The following is a 20,141-nucleotide window of genomic DNA, read 5'->3' as shown; positions in this document are numbered from 1 at the left end:
TTGGGTGCTCCATTCATCCATATGAATCCATGCACATGTGGTGACCCCCTATGTTGCCACTCATACCTAGACCAAAAATCTTCAACATTCATTCCTTTTTCTAGGATTTCTTTTCTAAATATTGAATGTCTTAAGTGCATGTAATGTGCAACTATATGGGGGTAGTTGATAACATTTTGCTTTCTCCAATTTTGAGCTTCTCGTGGAGTAGTTGGTGATGTTCCCAGCATTAGTGCATGCAAATCAGGCCAATACATATCTGTTGCACTTAATGTGAAGAATATCGTAGGGGAGCCTATTTGATGAAGCATGTCTATTAATTCTGCACAACATTTGGCCCAATATGACCTTGTACCCCTCAATGATGTTCTAAACCGCATCAACCTATCTGCCAAATGGGATTGTGGCATATTTTCCATATGATAACGCAATTCATTGATAGTGATTAGCATGTCATGAAAACCTCATTTTACGAAGACTGCAGATGAATTTTGTGCACGATGTCTCATAATCATGTTCATCATAAAATATTTGAATCTTGGATGTTGACCAAATCGATGATCTCTATACTGCAGTAGATGTTTCACAAATTCATGCAAATGCACTCTCCTCATTTGTGGCTCTAACCAGTCACATCTACCATCAAGAAACAATGTTGTAAATGCCATATCAAGTAATCCTGATGTGACATACTCACTGATAAGAGATGTACCAATTGTTGTTCAATCGATCAATGTTGTTTGATTTGTATCAAGATTATTAATCCATCCATGTATTAATTCCATTTCTTTTTTAACATTAGGTAGTTTAGAAGCCATTGAATTTGTGTGGTCAATTGTATTAGCTTCATCTGTTTCCATGATTGGACCCACAAATATGATTTCATTTGCATCAGAATCAAATTCCATATGCACTGTCTTCAATCTGTTGAAAATATTTTCATCAAAATTGCTAGATAGATCATTGAGAGAATTGTCATTAACTATGACATCAGAGTAATATTTATCATGCTCAATTTTGTATTTAAGTGCTTTGTACACACGATCCCTATTCACTGTAAAGTTATAATTTGTGCCACGTTGGTCCCTTCTTTGAACAATAATGATTGGCAAATGATCTATTGTATGTGGCAAAATGTTTGAAATATGTTCCACATTTTGTGGAAAACTTATTGTGTGTCCTTTGTATTTGTATTGACCACCTGTTGCATGTGTAACTTGTAATATTGGGTTGACACGTGCAATCAACATTTCTTCTACTTGAGTCAAACTTTCAATCTCTTCTGGTTGTGGCCCGGGATCCATATTGTTTGAAGCCAAAAATCTATTGTTTCCTCTCTCTTGTCTACATCTAGTGCATATAGGACCTTGTGAGATGCGATTTACTTTAATTCCCAGATAACACTCTTGACAAATATAGCACATGCTTGGCATTCTAAAGCGATCTAATTGGTATCAAAATTGCATTCGAAATCTTTGAAAATCAGCTCGAATCATTCCATTTGTATTTTGTCTATTTTGTGCATCACCTTTTGCACCCAAATTATTCTCAAATTGACTTCTAGGTCGAGGTGTCTCTGCAACTCGTTCTATTGACCTTGAGCTTTCATTCTGAAGATGCAACTCAATATTTTGATTTGATGGTTGATTGTACTGCCCACTTGAATGTGAATCAACCTGTTGCCTTTGGTCTCTTTCAATATGAGAGACTTGTTGAGATGCTCTTTGACGACTATTTGTGATAATATTAGCTTCCTCTCTATTTAAAAATTCCAACTCCTGTATTGTTACTTCTGCTCTACATCTAGCATTTCTTTGTCTTTGAGCTTCACTTTGTCTTCTTCTTTCTTCTTCCCTTTGATCATCTGTCAAACGTTCCCATTGTCGTCTCCTATATTCTCTTTGATATTCTCTCTGATACTCTCTTCTTTGTGCTCTTTTATATTGCCTCCTCTCCTCTTCTGATTCAAAATTCAATATTGGTTGATCCATAGCTACACAATAAATTATATTTCTAATTTATATAATGTGATAGGATCAGAGTAAAAATGAAGTTTAAAAAAACTGTGAAGAAAAGTAGAATTATTTGTAACAATTGAATATTGGAATTATCTATGTATAGAGAGAATGATTGAACTCGTTATGAGAGTGTATGGTGATAGATACATTATTAACAAATTTCATACACAATTGTTGTTAAATGCATATGGTGGTATGGAATATACAAATAATTTAAAATTGGTACCAAGTATAGACTAAATGAATATAAAGATCCTAATATCATATATAAATAGCTTAAAAGTAAAATAAAGAATCTCTTTTATATTTTTAAAATTGTTTTCATTATATTTTTCTTGATTATTTATATACTATATATAAATAAAATTAATTATTCTCATAAGTTTTTCAACTATATAGATAAAAAAAATATTCTTTTAAATTTACCTCTACTAAATTTTATTAAAACCTTAAAAGAAAGATGAGAATGTAATAAATTAGAATTAATTAAAAAAAAAAATTTCTAAAAATAAAATAAATTATTGTTATAAATTAGAATTTACAATATATTTTAAAAACTATTTCACAAAAGAAAAAATTATTGTAAAAAATAGCATACTAACCTAGAAGACAAATTCTCCTCAAAATGTGAAAGTGTTTGATTGGTGAACAAAAATTTTAATACCTACACAACATTAAATTAACAAATCTATATCAATATACATTTAATTAAGTGCACCCTATAGTTTTAGAGTTTCATATTAGAATAATGTTCTATCTTTTTATTTGAAATATAATATTCATCTTCAAATTTGAAAGAAAAAGGTGTCAAGTAATAGTAAATTTAGAGTGTAAAATATGAAACAAAATGAAAAGTTTCTATTTTGAATAGATTCTATCTAAATTAACATTTCAAACAAAAAATTGAAATTATATTCTATGATATGCAACTTTCTAATTTGAAAAATATTATATTTCCTATAAATTACACCTCTGTAAGAAAATGTAAGAAGAATGAGTGCTTCTCATCCACAGCTGTAGTAACAAGTTATAAAGGAAAAAAAAAATTAACTTTCAAACAATGGTCCATAATTTATTAAAAAAGCATATATAATATGGATTCTACCTAAAAAGCATTGAAAATTAAATTCTCATTCTGCACTGTGCTGATAATGTTCTTAACAAATATTTTCTTAAATTCAATTTTTTTCTTAGTTATATAGTGGATCTCTAATGGCCAATTATGACTGGAATTTAACAATTTAATAAATTATTCTGAGAAGCTCATCAGAATTGTTAAAATTTTCAAAATCTCATGGGCTGGTGACAATTATCAAATTTTAAATAAATTACTATCCTGAACTATTTATTGTATTTCAATATACAACCCATGACAGTAATTTATTTATTTATTCTGCAGCCAAGGAGCATATGTTTTAAGGCTTCTGTAGCTGATAATTCAAAATGAGATGTTAGAATATACTGGAACTTTGAATAATGATGACTTTAATACCGTTCCCATTTAATTTGCACTTTGCTTTGTAAGATTTCAATTCCTTAAAATTCACAATGATGATTTGTAAGAAACAAACTTTTTAATGTGATTGTCAAAGCTGGCATTCTTCTAAATTGCTGACAATGATGATTTGTAAGAAATAAACTTTTTTATGCAATTGTCACTGGCATCTAAATTGCTTAATGTGCCCGTTCCAAGTACTGTTGATGATAGGGTAATAAATAGTAATGAGTTCCAATATTTAATTGAAATATAGATATCATGATTTTTTCATCCTATATTGAATGGATATTATCTGATTCATGATTTTTATATCCAGATTTACAATGGGACTTTCGCTTACCCTTAGTAAAAAGCATTAATGTGAGTGGCCACAAATATGGGCTTGTATATGCTGGTGTGGGATGGGTTGTTTGGCAAAGCAAACAAGATCTGCGTGAGGAACTTATTTTCCACATCAACTATTTGGGTGTTGATCAACCCACCTTCACTCTCAACTTCTCTAAAGGTAACTCATATATTTATTTATTTTTATGCATTCAGATAATTTTCAAATATTATTCTTAGCTTCCAGACAAAAGAGTATAATGAGTTGACATATGAACAATGACAACTATTTTATTATAAATTACCGACATGTTGACTACATCATATTAAAAGGCACTGGTCTTGTAGATCTAACTCTCCTTTATTTAATCAGTGATGTTATGAGGTTCAAGAAAACTCAAATTATTATTAAATTTTGGGCAAACAGACAGCACTTTCTTATCAATTTGTTGCTCATTCACAGATTTCTTTTATTTGCGACTCACATTTTTTACTCTAGCTGCTAACTAAGCTTCTTTTTACAAATTGGAAGGTGCAAGCCAGATCATTGCATAGTACTACCAACTCATTCGCCTGGGATTCAAGGTTTCAACCCTAAAAACCCTTCAAATTTATGTTTTTTAAGGAAAATCTTAAGTTATCAGCAATTGTACAGTGGTGTCTTGTATGGTAGCTCCCCATTCAGGCCAAGTTAAATCTAATACAAAACTCTATTTACAGGGATAGAAGATGATAATGGAGAATTGTAGATCAAATGCCAAGACTCTGATAGAAAATCTAGAAAGAACAGGGAAATTTAAAATATTATCCAAAGACATGGGGGTGCGTGTAGTGGCCTTCTCGCTCAAGGACAACAGTGAGCACGATGAATATGAAATATCTGATCATCTGAGAAAATATGGGTGGATTGTTCCAGCCTATACAATGGCTCCAGATGCTCAGCACGTTACACTTCTGCGTGTTGTGGTGAGAGAGGACTTCAACCGAACGCTGGCAGATGTTGACAGAGTATCGAAGGAATTGGAAGAGCTTCCTCCTAAGATAATTCATGCAGTTCAAGGGTTAGCCATTTGTGAAGAGGGTGAACTCACAAAGTTGGTTCCCACTTTTTGGTACGTCCTGATTTTTGCTAAAATGATACATTTTTTTAAAAATATAATGATTTAAGCTTTAAGAGGTTCCATTTGAATTAATTAATTGAAGAGAGTTAAATCAAAGGCTCTTAGATCAAAATTTCTTGGATAGAACCTCTCTACTTCTAAATCATACTTGCAATGGAGTCTCCTTTGCATTTATCTAATGCTGATAAAAAACCAATTTTACATTAGCTTTTGGGGGGTCAAATTAATTCATTTTTATTTTTATTTTTTTTAAGTATTTAGTCCTTATTATAAGCTTTCCAAATAGTATAACTTTTAATATATTTAATTTCATTAATATATTTTTATTTTATTTCTTATGAATGTAGGTTTTTCACCGAACATGAACTTCTTTGTTCAATGCATTGGGAAAAATAGTAAACTAATTCAAAAAAATTCTGAAAATATCTATGCACTAGGTATTGGTGTTTTCTTTCTAACAAAAAATAGAAAATTGAATTTTGATATGTATAGAACAAGTTATGTGTTCAAATGTACACCTATATCCAAATTATAATTAGTCAAACTTCAAAACTTAATAAAATAAAAAATATTCAACATATCACTATCAAACCAAGTGCATGCCCCGGGTATTGATGTTACAAACCAAAATTCAAAAGAATTAAGTTTTTATCATTTATAGAAAAAAAATTATGCGTTTCAAGATACACATCACTCTTAAAAATGTTGTTTGTTGTAAACAACTACTTTTGAGGGAGATGGAAAAATCAATAAAACTTTATTCAAACAAATTTGCAAAAAATATATTTAGAATCTACAAACAAGATGTTAAAAATCACTAGTTTATATCATCTTCAAATCTTAACGGTTTAAAAGTTATAGGTGTCAGAAAGTGAAGGTTTTTTTCAAAATATTCATCTAAGTGTCAAAGTTGGTCAAAAAGTGGGAACCAGTATTGTGAGTTCACCCAAGAAGATAAAAAGGGGTAGCAGGCAAAAGAAGTTGTCACAAAGTCGAATGGTGGTGATAGCCATAGTCACAAGCGAAGAAAGGGACGCCATGCCCGCAATCCTCAAAAATCTGTGGACAAAACAAAGGGTGTCTGCTAAAACATTTGTTAGTCCTCTTATATGTTGTTATTTTCATGGGGTCCTTTGTGTTTGCTAAATAAATGTTTCCTATTGCTGTAAACTAAATGCGTGTGTTTTCATTTCTTTGAAGTTTTGTAGGGGTGCGAATTTTTTCAATGCATTTTTAAACGTGTTAATATGTAGGAGTGCATAGTTTTACTGTTGGTCAGTAGCTGTGAATCATGATTTTTTCATCCTATATTGAATCAGCGTCGCAATTTTACTATTGGTCGGAGAAGAAGAAGAAGCAACAACAGTTTATTGGTCGGAGAAGAAGAAGAAGCAACAACAGTTGGGAGGTTTGGCACAGTTAAGCTAGCAAAGGTCTCTAGTTTGAAACCCAGCAACACCAGTAGACTCTGGGAACAACAAAAGCCAAAGTTCACCGGTTCAAGACTCGACAAGACCAGAACTAAGGGCGCGTGAGATTTGTACCCAAGCAGATTGAAAAACAAACATAAACAAAGAACAAAGACATAGCATTTACAAACAAAATAATGCAAATTTCAAGTACTATGCAAGGGGCGGTGTTGCAAGGGATATGTTGAAGCCACAATGTGAGTCTATTTCTAAAATTATGATTGTTTGGATATAGAGATTTTAGTTTTGCATGCACTGAAAATTCCCTTCTAAGCTTCTACAATATAGAGCATTTGAGAGAGTGCATATCTCCAGAAAATGGAATTTTTAAAAGCTCATCAAAACTTTTCAGCTTTGCTAATAGTTATTGTGCTACTTGCCTCAGTTTTTGTGTTGATTACGCAATGGAGAACAAATTGTCTATTCAAAGCACCTGGTAATGAGCAAATATAATATTAACATATGCGATTTCTTTTTGCATTTGTACAAGACAATACAATAACATGCAAAATACCTGTAATGAGTCGATTAAATCTGAAGTTGGCAGAGATATTAGATCATAACCGTATGTGCTTGCAATGCTGGTCCATTAGAAACAAAACACAACAGAGATATACAAACAAGAAATATGTTGAAATTGCTATGGAAACTTGAAAATCTACTGTAAAGAAAAAGACTCTAACAAGAATCAGTTTACATTGCTTGAAGATTTTGTACAGCAGTGCCTTTCTCTCAACTATATCAAATATATTTTTTTTTAGAGAAATGTTGTAAGCTCCATTTTGTTCGCTTTTAAAGATCAATACCACAACTCTTTCCTTGGCATCCACTCTTCTAACATATTAATGTGCATTCTTCTATAATGGTTTTGACAGATTTTATTCCCCTCTTTCACCAGTGCCATTGTATTCTGCCAACTCACCTTATTACTCACCACATGCATTGCTCACCTTGCGTATTTCATTTATTGTTAGACATGCATTACTCTGCCAATTCACTACTATCACCTCTACTTTATTGGTAGACAGGCATAGTCTATATTTGTTACTTATAAATGACACATAAGAAATTAATTGACAGAATTAATGCCAACTAATTCACATACTTAATGCCAACTAAGAGTCATGTAGTGCATGGACGTGATCATCAGTATTCTGATTTTCAAATATTTAAAATTCCTCCCTCAATTCGAACGATAAAATTATGAATGCCAATTAAATGCTGAGCAGAGCACTCTAAATATGAGAATTTAGGGACAAATTTTTTAGGTGATATGTGTAATAGTTCTATCCAATTTTCTGCCAGCATCATTAATATACTGCCAAGTCAGCATGTCAATTTTTTTTAAAAAGCATTTTTGTTTACGGACAGCATTGATCCCATTGTAGATCGCCTCTCGGCGAAATAAATAAATGTTAGTAAAAATGACTTCATAATTGAAATTCTTATAAATGTTATATAAAAAAACATCATTACATAATTAACAAATGAAATAGATAGAAATTTGATAGATTGGAAGCCTTTCACCAAAACAAACTTTAAAGCTTCTAGTTGGGCAGTGTAGGACAAAAACCAAAGCTCATTTGGGAAGCAGCTAATGATTTGGTCAAGAAGCTTGATAAATGGGAAGGAATGGAGGAGGAACCGAAGGACCTCTGTAAGAAGATTGACCAAAAAGAGGATAGGAAGGAATCGATGAAGGGTATTGAAGTGCTTCATAGCAGCCAAGTGTCCCTTAAAAGAAAACTCGAGGATGTGATTGTTCAGAACAATGAAATGTTCAAAAAGAATTTGGCAACTCTACAGGCCATCCAAGAGGACGTCAACAAGAGGCAAGCTAGGAAGAAGTGACATTTGCATTCTTCTCCTACTATTGGTTTAGAGGCATCAATGTCTAGGGTGAAAGCGACAATGGAATCCCCCGCTATTTTGTCTGGTAAAGGATCTAACAAGAGACTCTCCTTTTCCAATAAGATGAAGGCTATGAATCAGGACTGGAAGATTGAGAAGCCCCCCACCAAGTAGGGCATCAATTCATTCCTTTGGTGGGGGCGGTTCTACGTGTTTTTTGCTCTATTTGTCTCAGTCTCATCTGTCTTTGGGTTTTGTGGTGTCTGGTTTTGGGTTCCTGCTAGGTTTTTTTCCTCTTTGGCAGTTGGTATTTGGGTTTTAGGCTCTCACGTGAGTCCCATAGTTTTTTCCTCACTTTCTCACCTATGTAATGGTTATGTAATGGTTTGAGCCTCTCTCGATTTTATCTAATCAGAACAAATCAAATATTTATTTTTTTCGTTTCAAGTAAAATATTATAACTAGCCATTATAAGTATGTCACTTATAAAATAAGATTCTCATTTAAATAATTATTGTTATCATAATAATATTTTATAACTAACCATTATAAGTATGTCACTTATAAAATAAGATGCTCATTTAAATAAGTATTGTTATCATAGCAAAAAATATTATTCCAGCATGTACAATGTGTATGCATTAAAGTATCTAAATATAAAAGGTGAGCACAATATGTGTTCAATAATTGGTCCAACTATGTGTTGGATATAAGTTGTATTTTATACAAAAATGAGCTTTTTTCATAACAAATAGTTTTTTGTATTCAACTATTGGTCCATTTGTGTTGGATATAAAAGTTAGAGATAACAAAAATTAATGATTACTAATATGTATTTGGTCTATTTAAGTTTAATATAAGTTATATTTAAATAGAAATATGAAATTATACTATCAACAAATGATACTTTTTATTCAGCTACTAGGGATTTTTAGATTAAGTTTTCATCGGACCTTTTAAAAATCATTTATAGAAAAATTTGCACTAGACATGCTATTTTGATGAGTTGCATGATGAGTCACACCTCCAAACCTTAGTTGTAGACAGATCCATTTTACATTTCTAAAAAATAGAGGTGTCACGATATTTCATGTAATAGCTACATGTTGACAAAGTTAGCCCATATGACTATTGGTCCCTCTCCCCTATGCAATATTAGATGATAGCCAGCAAGGAATGAGGCGTTATTTTAATAATTAATAAAGTCACCATAAGATGAAATTTTTGGAAGATAGCAACTTTCAAGTAAGATTTTTTTTTTAATATTTTGTTAAATTATTATTTGTTTTCTATTTTATAAGGAATATAAAGTTTTTACTAGACATAAAATTTTATATCTTACATATGTGGAAAATAGAAAAAAGTATACATAAATTTCAAAAATATATCTATATATGCAACCAAAGAATTACAAAAAAAAATGATTTTGATATCAATATTAATGATTTATATTTAATAACTAGCATTTGCATCCATAAGAAATCAATGGATATGTTGATAGGAAATTAAAGGTAAAAATTTAAGTGAAGATCCACTAGAGAGGATCCATTATGGAGATGAATTTAAAAGAAACACAAGTTTTTGTTACTTATTGAAGGAAGGTAGTACTAGTTTCTAATTGTGATGTAAATATCCTAATTTTATAGGTACTCTACCTCATATATCATAAATGGATTAATCAATACATATTAGAAGCCTGATGTATATGTCTACACTTTGGGCAGTCATTGAAGGCAGCAAAAAATAAATCATGTCACATAACTTTGGGTTGTGATTAATACCATAACTTCCTCTATATCAAGTCTGATAAAGATAGATATAGGAGAGATCATTGTGGCATACTTATAATAAATATCACTTGAATGATGAATCAATCTACTAGCTAAGTTTTGTTCCATGATGAATTAATTGATATATTTCTCCAAAAAAAGCAAGAGGAGTTTTGTCCCATGAGATTTTCTCCTTTTCTCTATTTGTAAGAGATGCATATTGAATTTTGCATAATAATCTTTCTCCCTAAGTTGCACTTAAGGGGCGGTGTTAGTATAAATATTATTTACTATTGCTTAAGTTAACTTAGGGATCATCATTAGCTAGTTAAATAAATATTACTTATTAATGTTTATCTTACATAAATATTTGTAGTTGAGTTGGTGGTTAATTTCTATGCACCATAAGAATTAATATCATCAATAGAATTATTAAGGGCACAATGATGAGATCAAATTGAGATGACAATGAATTTTGAAAGAATCAACGACACAAAAATAGAGTTCTTTAATGCCTTGTCACACACTTCTTCTCCTTTGGGGGGTTGAGAACTATACATGACACCTCAAATTCTTTGAATATTGTATTATGTTATATTATATATTTATAATATTATATAATATACAATATAAAAATAATATAGATATAAAGATAATATAGTAAAAACAATAATAATATTTAGAATTTGAATTGTATACATAAATTGCAATCAAAAGTAAAAGTATTTCTTATTTTAGAAATTTAATACTTAAAATGAGTTTATTATTCAGTTAGAATTACTTTACACTTAAGACGTATAATGTAATGTATCTTTATTGTTATATATAATCTTTAATAGCTTAATATTATAAAATAAAATCACATATAGCATAAAATTATATAATATACAATATAAAAATAATATAGATATAAAGATAATATAGTAGAAACAATAATAATATTTAGAATTTGAATTGTATACATAAATTGCAATCAAAAGTAAAAGTATTTCTTATTTTAGGAATTTAATACTTAAAATGAGTTTATTATTCAGTTAGAATTACTTTACACTTAAGACGTATAATGTAATGTATCTTTATTGTTATATATAATCTTTAATAGCTTAATATTATAAAATAAAATCTCATATAGCATAAAATGTCTTATATTAAAATATTTCTAGCATAATATTATAATATTTAGATGAATTATATATTTAATATGTATATTAATTAAACACAATATTATTTTTCACATGTATTGTTCATATCAAGAAAACATAAAACTAACAACCGACTAAAGAGGCCTCACCTAAAAGCAAGACTCAAGACATGTGATTGTTCATAATGTTCATTTCCTTCCATTGTAATAGTAGTGATACAATATAAAATGAATGCCAACCAACCACAACACACATATTACTACTACAATAATACATACTCCACTACATGGCCCTTGTTAAAAGACTCCACTACATGGCCCTTGTTAAAAGAGAATATGTAGCTTTTTGTTGTTGACTTATTAGAAAGTGCATTATTTCTGGTACTATCTATTTTTTACATTTATCATCAAACCCATGATCCATCACCCAAAAGAAGAAATAAATAAACAAATAAAGAAGTAATTGTACAAGCACCCAAATTGACTTGGTCGCAGTCAAACTTGTTTAACTTATCAATGGATTGCACATTCAAATGTCAACTGTGCTGGGTTCAATTAAAGTGCCGCAGTTTGGAAGTCAAAATGGTAATAAGTTCACTGCATATTTATGGTGGGAGAGTCATGAATAAATGCTGTGTCAGTCCACAGCCCACACGGTTCCTTATACAAGTTGAAATTCCTAAGGGGCATTCTCCATAAAGAGCGTTTCTGTAAATAATACCCGTCAACTGTAAGTACTAAATGAAGAAAAAATGAATTTAAATTTTTTGGTGTTATGAGTTATAGCTTATGCGCGTGTAGGTGAGCGCGTTGGATCACTTTAAAGAAAGAGATGCGTAAGCGCGTTAAATAAATATTAAATACAGTATGGAGGACCAGCAGAGGACTATAAATTCAGCAATGGCTACTGTCATTTCATGCCCATATCTCTCATCTGTGTAAATCAATTACATTGTGAGAAGTGAGAAGACAATGGCAGTGCTTGTTGGGTCATTACTTGGATTGCTTGTCATGTTATCAGGTTGCTTTTTGGATGTAAAAGCAGCGCCTGCATACTTCGTGTTTGGAGATTCACTGGTGGACAGTGGCAACAACAATTACATAGCCACTACTGCAAGAGCCAACAGCTATCCTTATGGAATAGATTATCCCACTGGAAGACCCACCGGCCGATTCTCAAATGGACTCAATATAGCGGATTTTATAAGTAAATATTAATAAGCTCTCCAAAATTCTATACTGCAGTTTTTTTAATTTTCTAGGCAGATTTCATGTTGTTAAATTATTTAAATTAAAAGATTTCACTATTTTTTTTAATCCCTGTTAGATTAAATTTGCTACCGCGTGAATTGCAGGCATGAAGCTGGGAGCAGAATCTGTTCTACCGTACTTGAGTCCTGCGCTTAATGGGGACGCATTCCTCAGGGGTGCTAATTTTGCTTCTGCAGGCGTTGGGATCCTAAACGACACGGGAGTGCAATTCGTATGAATACGTTTTATTACATTCTAATGAATCATTTTATGTTTTTATGCTTCTACCAGGGACAATGAATCACGATTACTTTTGTTTGCAGGCTAATATTATCAGAATGCCACGACAGTTGCAGAATTTTGTTCAATATAAAAACAGGGTGGCGCAGATCCTTGGAGTTAATGAAACTGAGAGACTTGTTGCACAGGGTCTTATATCGATTACTCTTGGAGGAAATGATTACGTCAATAACTACTACCTCACTCCTGTCTCACTCAGATCCATTCAGTATAGGTTACCAGATTACACTCGGTTGATAGTCTCAGAATATGAGAAAATTCTCAGGGTAAATTTCTGGGCCTAATCTCGAAGTTACTAACACGCCCATTCTTTGAAGTGTTTAAAATAAAATCGAAATTACAACCTCTCTTCAGTTATAGCCTCTGTATCTACTTTTGCAGATTTTATGTTTCTGCAATTGATTTGCTGGGTATATTTGGAAACATTGATGAAATGTATTTTCTTACTTTTTTTTATGCAGCAATTGTACAACTTGGGAGGCAGAAGGGTGCTGGTAACATCAACAGGGCCATTGGGGTGTGCTCCTGGAGTGAAGGCCACCAGATCTCGCAATGGTGAATGCGCTGCAGAAATTCAGCGGGCTGCTTCGCTTTTTAATTCACAGGTTAGATCTGTTGTAAATCGACTCAACACTGAGGCTTCTGCTCAGGTTTTCACCTTCGCAGATAAATACTCTATGAATATGGGCTTGTTCAACAATCCTGCAGCATACGGTAATGCCAACATTATTACTATTTTACTTACGGCAGCTTTTCTGTTTTTCTTTAGAAAACACTCCTCAAATTTGTGGCAAACAGTAGTTTTGTAATTTATGGATGATGGGCATCATCTATGAATGTTGGATAGGAATACCCATCTATGTCATAGAGCATCTGAATAGACGGTACCAATTTTTTAATTCTCTATTAATTTAAGTAAACCTTGAATCATTCACTAAACAACTGCATGAAACCATATTGTTAATATATTTATATCATTATCATCTACAATGCCTGGTATTCTAAATCTTACTGTGTTTATAATGTCAGGATTTGTGGATACAACTAATGCATGTTGCGGACAAGGAAGATACAATGGAGTCGGCCTCTGCACTGCGGCTTCAAATCTGTGTAGAAACAGAGATTCATATTTGTTCTGGGACAATTACCACCCCTCTGAGAAGGCCAACAGAATTATTGTCGACGAGTTTTTTGAGGGCTCTTCTTCCGTAATGAGCCCTCTTAACCTTAGACAGATGATGAAACTGGATAACTGATTCGTTGCAAGATAGGGCAGATCAATAATAAATGGATTACTTCCCATTTGGTTTCAATTCTAATGAATTGTGCTCAAAGACTTTTGTCCGAGCCATTATTTATAAGTCATGACTTTCATGATGAATGGGCAATGCTCAATCTATATAGGTCTGATGAAAAAAGTCATATATTCATTTTTCTGTACCATCCAAAGTTTAATATGTATTTTCTTTCTTATCCATTCACTGCACGCCAAAGTATTGATCTTAAAATTAAGATCAACGATGAATTGCTTGAAAATTGCATAAGGAAAATAGTGATTAAACCGTTCCAGTAAATTGATGGAGGGATTGACTTGTCTTTGGTTTCCAATAGGAAAGCTAACAAATCAAAGGTAAATGATTCATGTGTGTTTAGGTTTCCGAAGTTTGCTATTAGTAAATGCATTGTCTAAATTAAGACATCAACACCTCTAGTGGATTAGAGCAATCGTACTAATGTTCTCATATCTAAATTAGCCAGAGTTATTCTCATGTGTTCATGCCTAATTCCTTATACTATATTTTTTATCTTGATAAAAATAGTAAAACTTATTGTGCAGTTATACATAAGTCATGTTTTCCTTCAGTCACTCATAACACTGACCAGGCCCATATTTATAGGTTAGTATAGAAAGAAATTATATATTTAAAGCTTTTGAGAGATGATTGTTATAGGCTAGAATACCAAAAAAATATATATATTTAAAGCTTTTGAGAACTCTTCTTAATCATCATGGATGGTAATCTTATAGTTTATCCTCTCTATTTTTATCCATCATTTCTTTACTAAGAATACGTTAGAGATACTTTCCCATAATCATATTCATCTAATGTTTTCATAAATTCTTTGTGGTCATCATATTTGGAGAGGATAAAAGAATGACCACAAAAAATCTATCTTCTACTCTTTCGCTAGAAAATCGATTTCTAGGATTGCTTCCCAGCATCAAAAAAACATTTGGGTAGCTCTTATTTTCTGCTTAAAGTCAATATTTTTTGTAGAAATTGAGTTTGAAACAGGTGTGAGCCATTTTGGCCAGCGGATTCAATAACTTTTTTATAAAATTGCATAAATTTTTCCTCAAGTGTCGGATTTTTAAAACTAAGTACTTAACACAAAGTTGGAAATGAGTACTTTTCATAAACATAGTTTTCATTGAAAAATTTTGTCACTGTCTATCAAATATTGCAGGGTAATTCAGATGTATCTTTTTCTCTTCAACATGTCATAGCTTTCACCTCGAAACTCTCTTTTTCAAAAATGAATAAGTATTGGAAAGGTATTAAAGAATATTACATAGCTATAAGGATTTTTTTTCATGTTTTGAATCATAGTTATTTATATCAAAAATTACAATTTTTTGCCATTAGAGCCCTAGAAATTATTGTAATCTATTAAAATACCATGTAAATGCACTAATTATAAAGTATCAACCTTCGTAATATTTGGGGGTGATTTTTTATACTAATAGAAAGGGGGTGTGTCTTGTGTGTCTTCTTTCTTGCACTTTTCTTGATCCTTTGTGATCTTCTTTTCTACTATCATGGATGCATCTCAATTCTTCTTTTAACATCATATAATTATTTTGAATGAAAATCTAAGATGATAATATATCTGAAAAGACATCCAGATATCATCGTGTTACAATGGGACTCGAAACTAAACCTTAGGATACCGCAAAAAAGATAAAATGGTTTATCAAATGTGATGAAGCCTTTGGTACTCTATGTATGTTAGTCTCCCCTAACCTTCTTTTTCACATTGAATCTACCACTATACCAAATGGAGTGTGGACCACTTTACTTCCTTGATAAGAAGGATGAGTTAAGAGGTAATCGGTTGGAGAATGAACTCATGGGGTTGAGTCCAACCCATTTTGACACTATACAAGACTTCTTCATAAAACTCAAATTTGTAAGATTATAGTTCGAACAATGTGAAATTAAGAAAGATGACAAGCAATTTTGAGTACATTCTTTCTAGAAGCTCGGTCCTAACTATTTAGTGTTTGTTTCTACATTTTATGCTACAAAATGCTCCCTAGGTACCACACTCAAAATGTCTTCTCTAGATGAATTTGTAGTAGTACTCACTAGGGAGTGGGACAAATTGGTTCAAATGGGTACAATAAAACCCTCTAAGTCACATGCCTTAAATTAAAATCAAAGCACAAAAAAAAATAGAAAGAGTCTAGTAAGCAAGATAAGAAACAAAACTGCCAAGGAGAGAAGAAGAAAGATAAAAAATTTGCTACTTCAATAGCAGATAATCAAGCCGCTTCATCAAAAGTTGAACAACCTAAGAAGGAGAAGGTCAAGTGTTCTTATCATAAGAGGTCTGGCCATGATGAACATAAGTGTTTAGAGAAACAAATTGATCACCTTTCACATCTTCTAGAAAAGAACAATATCAAGGTACTTGATTTAGTCAAATTGCATCAGAAGGATCTTCTAAGGACATAGATAGAAGTAAGAGGAAAAGTTCAAGGGTAAGACCCTAGTTGTTGTTTCTTCATAATCAAATTCTTGGATCATTGACTCAAGTGCTTCACACCACATGGCTTCTTCAAAAGATGAATTTACCTCTTTCGAGCCATGTTTTATACCTTTCGTACTAATGGGTGATGACACTCATATTAAAGTGCATGGGAGAGGATCTATTGATGTGAGTGAAGGAAATTTTGAGGATTTCCTTTGTGTTCCATATTTATCAACTAATCTCCTATCTTTTTATTAGATCACTCACACTAGAGTTTTGGCAAGCGAGTTGAGCTCACAACAGAAATAGTGGTAATCAATTAAATGCATAATGGGTGTATTGTTTCTATGGGAAAACAATGGACCATCAATCTAGACTATATCAGTTTTCTCATTTTTTTCTTAAATCTCCTTCGACAATCATACTCACTCATGCGGATGAGGTGAGTTGTTTGTGGCATTAACGATTTGGCCACTTGAACTACCATTACCTGCAACAGCTCAATCATCAAGACAATGTTTCAGTGTTGCCTTCTATTCAATTTTTTGATGGATTTTTCCATAGATGCATTATTGGTAGTCATATTGAGGATAAGTATGATAAATTCAAATCATGGAGAGCTACACAACTATTGGAGTTGTTAAATAGTGACTTGGTAGGACCATTTTCACAATCATCTTTCAGCAGGGCCAGATATGTCTTGACATTTATTGATGACTTTTCTAGATATACATGAGCTTACTTTCTCAAATAAAATTTTAAGGTCTTTGAGAATTTTCTAGATTTCAAATCTTTTGCAAAGAAACAATCTACGAAGTTCATCAAGAATTCGTGTACAGATAATAGGGGTGAATATGTTAACAATCAATTTGAACAATTTTATGCTTTATAAGGTATAGCATACAGTGCACGGTTTCGTATAATCTTGAATAGAATAGTGTCGTAGAATGCAAGAATGGTTCCTTGAAGGAGATGGTCAATTGTATGATTCACTCCAAGTCTATGGCACCCGAGTATTGGGTAGAGGCCATCAACTATGTGTGTTACATCCAGAATAGAGTTCCTCAGAAAAGCTAGATGAAGGGGGTAACTTCGTTCCAATCTTGGACTGGTTGAAAACCCACAGTTAAGCACTTTGAAGTGTTTGGCTCTCTTGCATGGGCCCACATTCAAGAAAAGAAATGTAAGGCTATGGATATGAAAAGAAAGCATTGCATATTTTTTGGGTATCCAAATGATGTCAAAGGGTACAAATTTCTCCATCCAACCTCTCATGAGTTATTCATTGAGAGGAGTGTTTGTTTGGAGGAGATTTCTTCCAATTATTCTCATACCACTTGTCCATCCACCATCACATTGGAGACTTTGCTTCATGGTGATATTTCTTCAAAGAATCTTAATCCTCCTAATCTTGATGAGGATTCTTCTTCTTACACTTCTAATGGCAACAACAATGATGAGGATTCATATTCCTCTCATAGCCATAATTCAAAGGTTGATGATTCTCCCCCAGACTCTCAAACCTCAATGGCTCTTTGAGCTTGACAAATATTTGAGTCAACAGGTGATTGGTCAGGTGATCCATCAAATCTAAGAAGAACAAGGTCACAATTTCACCAAGAACCAAATCTCTTCATTGCTTTAGCTTCTGATCCACAATCTTTTTGAGAAGCTTCGGGTGTTCCTAAGTGGGATGTTGTAATGCAAGAAGAGTTCAATTCCTTGGAAAGGAATCACACGTGGGATTTAGTCCCTCTTCCTAAGGGAAGATAACTTGTTCGATGCAAGTGGATCTATCGAACAAAATTTGTAGTAGATGGGTCAGTTGATAAGTATAAGGCTTACTTGGTAGCAAAAGGATTCTCCTGGGTTTTCTGAGATTTACTACTCTAAGACTTTTGCACTAGTTTCTAGGATGAATTCCATTTGACGTCCTTGCTATAGCTGCAACCCATCATTGGGAAGTTCATCAAATCAATGTGAAGAGTTCCTTTCTTCATGGTGACCTTTAGAAGGAAATCTACATAAAGTAGCCACATGGATTTGTTCAGGATCCCTCACTTGTGTGTTGACTTCGAAAGTCTCTCTATGGCCTCAAACAGGCTCCTCAAGCTTGATATGCCAAGATGGACTTTCCTTCTAACAATTGGTTTCACTTGATTCCATTATGATTTGAACATATACATTTTATAGCAAGATGACACACTCACATTTTTGTTTTCCTATGTTGATGACTTTTTTATCGCATGGAGTCATTCATCTACCATCAAGGTAGTTAAAACCAGTCTACATGATAGATTTTTTATGTCAAACTTGGGTCTTTTTCATTACCTCTTGGGGATTGAGATCACTCGGTCATCTTCATGTATCTTCCTTGGACAACCAAGTATGCACTTGATATGCTCTCTAGATTTTTCATGGGTAACTATAAGCCTACATTGACTCCATTTTTGTCAAGGGTAAAACTTGAGGCTAAGTGCTTTCACCCTTGGTTGATGGCACTTTATACTGACAACTTGTTGGGAGTCTCATCTACTTGACTCATAGGAGACCTAACATTTCATATATGTTGTGGGAATGGTCTCTTGATTCATGCATGAGCCACATGAATTGCATTAGAAAGTAGCTAAGTAGATCCTCCACTGCATTTAAGGTACTCATAATTATGGAATTCAATATACAACAAGAATGGATATTGACTTGGTGAGATATATAGATTCAAATTGGGTAGTTAATTCTCAGGATTACAAGTCTACTTTAGGATATTGCTTCTCACTTGGTTCTGGTCTAGTTTGTTGGTCAAGCATGAAGCAGTCTATAATTTCTCTTTCATCAACAAAGGTTGAGTATCAAGGGGCAGTCGATTCTACCACTAAGACTATTTAACTTCATAATATTTTCACTAAGTTAGGTATTCTAGTCAAAAATCCTATAGTCATCTTTTGTGATAATGAAAGTGTTATATGAATGTCAAGAAATCTAGTTCGTCACTAGAGGAAAAAACACATTGAGATACATATGCACTACATTTGGAAGCTAATTAGAGAAGGTATCATCAATCTTAAGTAGTATTCTACATTAGAGCAGACTACAAACATCTTCACCAAACCCTTCATTAAAAGCAAGTTCCTTCATTTGTGAGCTTTGCTAGGGATGCGATAGGTATCTACTTCAGGATGGCCTTCTTAGTCCTTCATTTTCTCTCTACTTTGGGAGGGGGCGGGAATTTCTCTCTCTATTTAGGGGGGATATTTATCTTATGGGGGGCTTCTTCTTTTGGGGGAGTTATCTATGTTCATGGGTACCTAAAATGGCCTTATTTGTTGGGACCCATCTTTTCACCCACCTAAGCTATACTTAAGGGGGGTATTAGTGTAAGTTTTTTATTTTCCTTATGTTAGGGGGTATTAAGTTTACTACACATATTATTTAAGCTTGCTTAAGTTATTAGGAGTGGTTAATATGGGGGACACATGGTGTAATACTTCAACTACATGTGTAACTCCCACCTACTCATGGGTAGTTAAGTTACACACCCTCTTTTGGCTTGTTATGCCACCTCACATAATCACTATCTTGTCATTTCCTAAGTGGGTTATGGGGTAGTTGGTTTTCTTGCCCTATTTTGGCTTTATGTGCCACC

General features: G+C 32.7%; 3 protein-coding genes across 3 annotated transcripts; 2 read left to right on the top strand and 1 right to left on the bottom strand.

Moving 5' to 3' along the window:
- Window positions 1–1,454: 1,454 nt before the first annotated feature.
- LOC131874122 (small ribosomal subunit protein bS18c-like) lies at window positions 1,455–1,991 on the bottom strand. The gene has a single exon (XM_059217362.1). It carries the CDS (start codon window positions 1,989–1,991, stop codon window positions 1,455–1,457), a length of 537 nt encoding a protein of 178 aa, XP_059073345.1.
- A 2,665-nt stretch (window positions 1,992–4,656) lies between these two features.
- Window positions 4,657–6,389, top strand: LOC131874121 (glutamate decarboxylase 1-like). The gene is made up of 2 exons (XM_059217361.1): window positions 4,657–4,901; window positions 6,281–6,389. The coding sequence occupies exons 1-2, from the start codon at window positions 4,657–4,659 to the stop codon at window positions 6,387–6,389; spliced, it is 354 nt and encodes a 117-aa protein (XP_059073344.1).
- A 5,739-nt stretch (window positions 6,390–12,128) lies between these two features.
- Window positions 12,129–14,042, top strand: LOC131053415 (GDSL esterase/lipase At5g33370-like). Its single transcript, XM_059217900.1, has 5 exons — window positions 12,129–12,398; window positions 12,547–12,674; window positions 12,766–13,008; window positions 13,204–13,456; window positions 13,772–14,042. Exons 1-5 carry the CDS (start codon window positions 12,164–12,166, stop codon window positions 13,996–13,998), a joined length of 1,086 nt encoding a protein of 361 aa, XP_059073883.1. The 5' UTR covers window positions 12,129–12,163; the 3' UTR covers window positions 13,999–14,042.
- The last annotated feature ends 6,099 nt before the right edge of the window (window positions 14,043–20,141 follow it).

Source organism: Cryptomeria japonica, chromosome 3 (genome assembly GCF_030272615.1).
Source record: "Cryptomeria japonica chromosome 3, Sugi_1.0, whole genome shotgun sequence".
Classification (NCBI taxonomy): Eukaryota; Viridiplantae; Streptophyta; class Pinopsida; order Cupressales; family Cupressaceae; genus Cryptomeria; species Cryptomeria japonica.
Note: the sequence above shows the minus strand (reverse complement) of the source record. Positions and strands in the feature narration are given on the sequence as shown.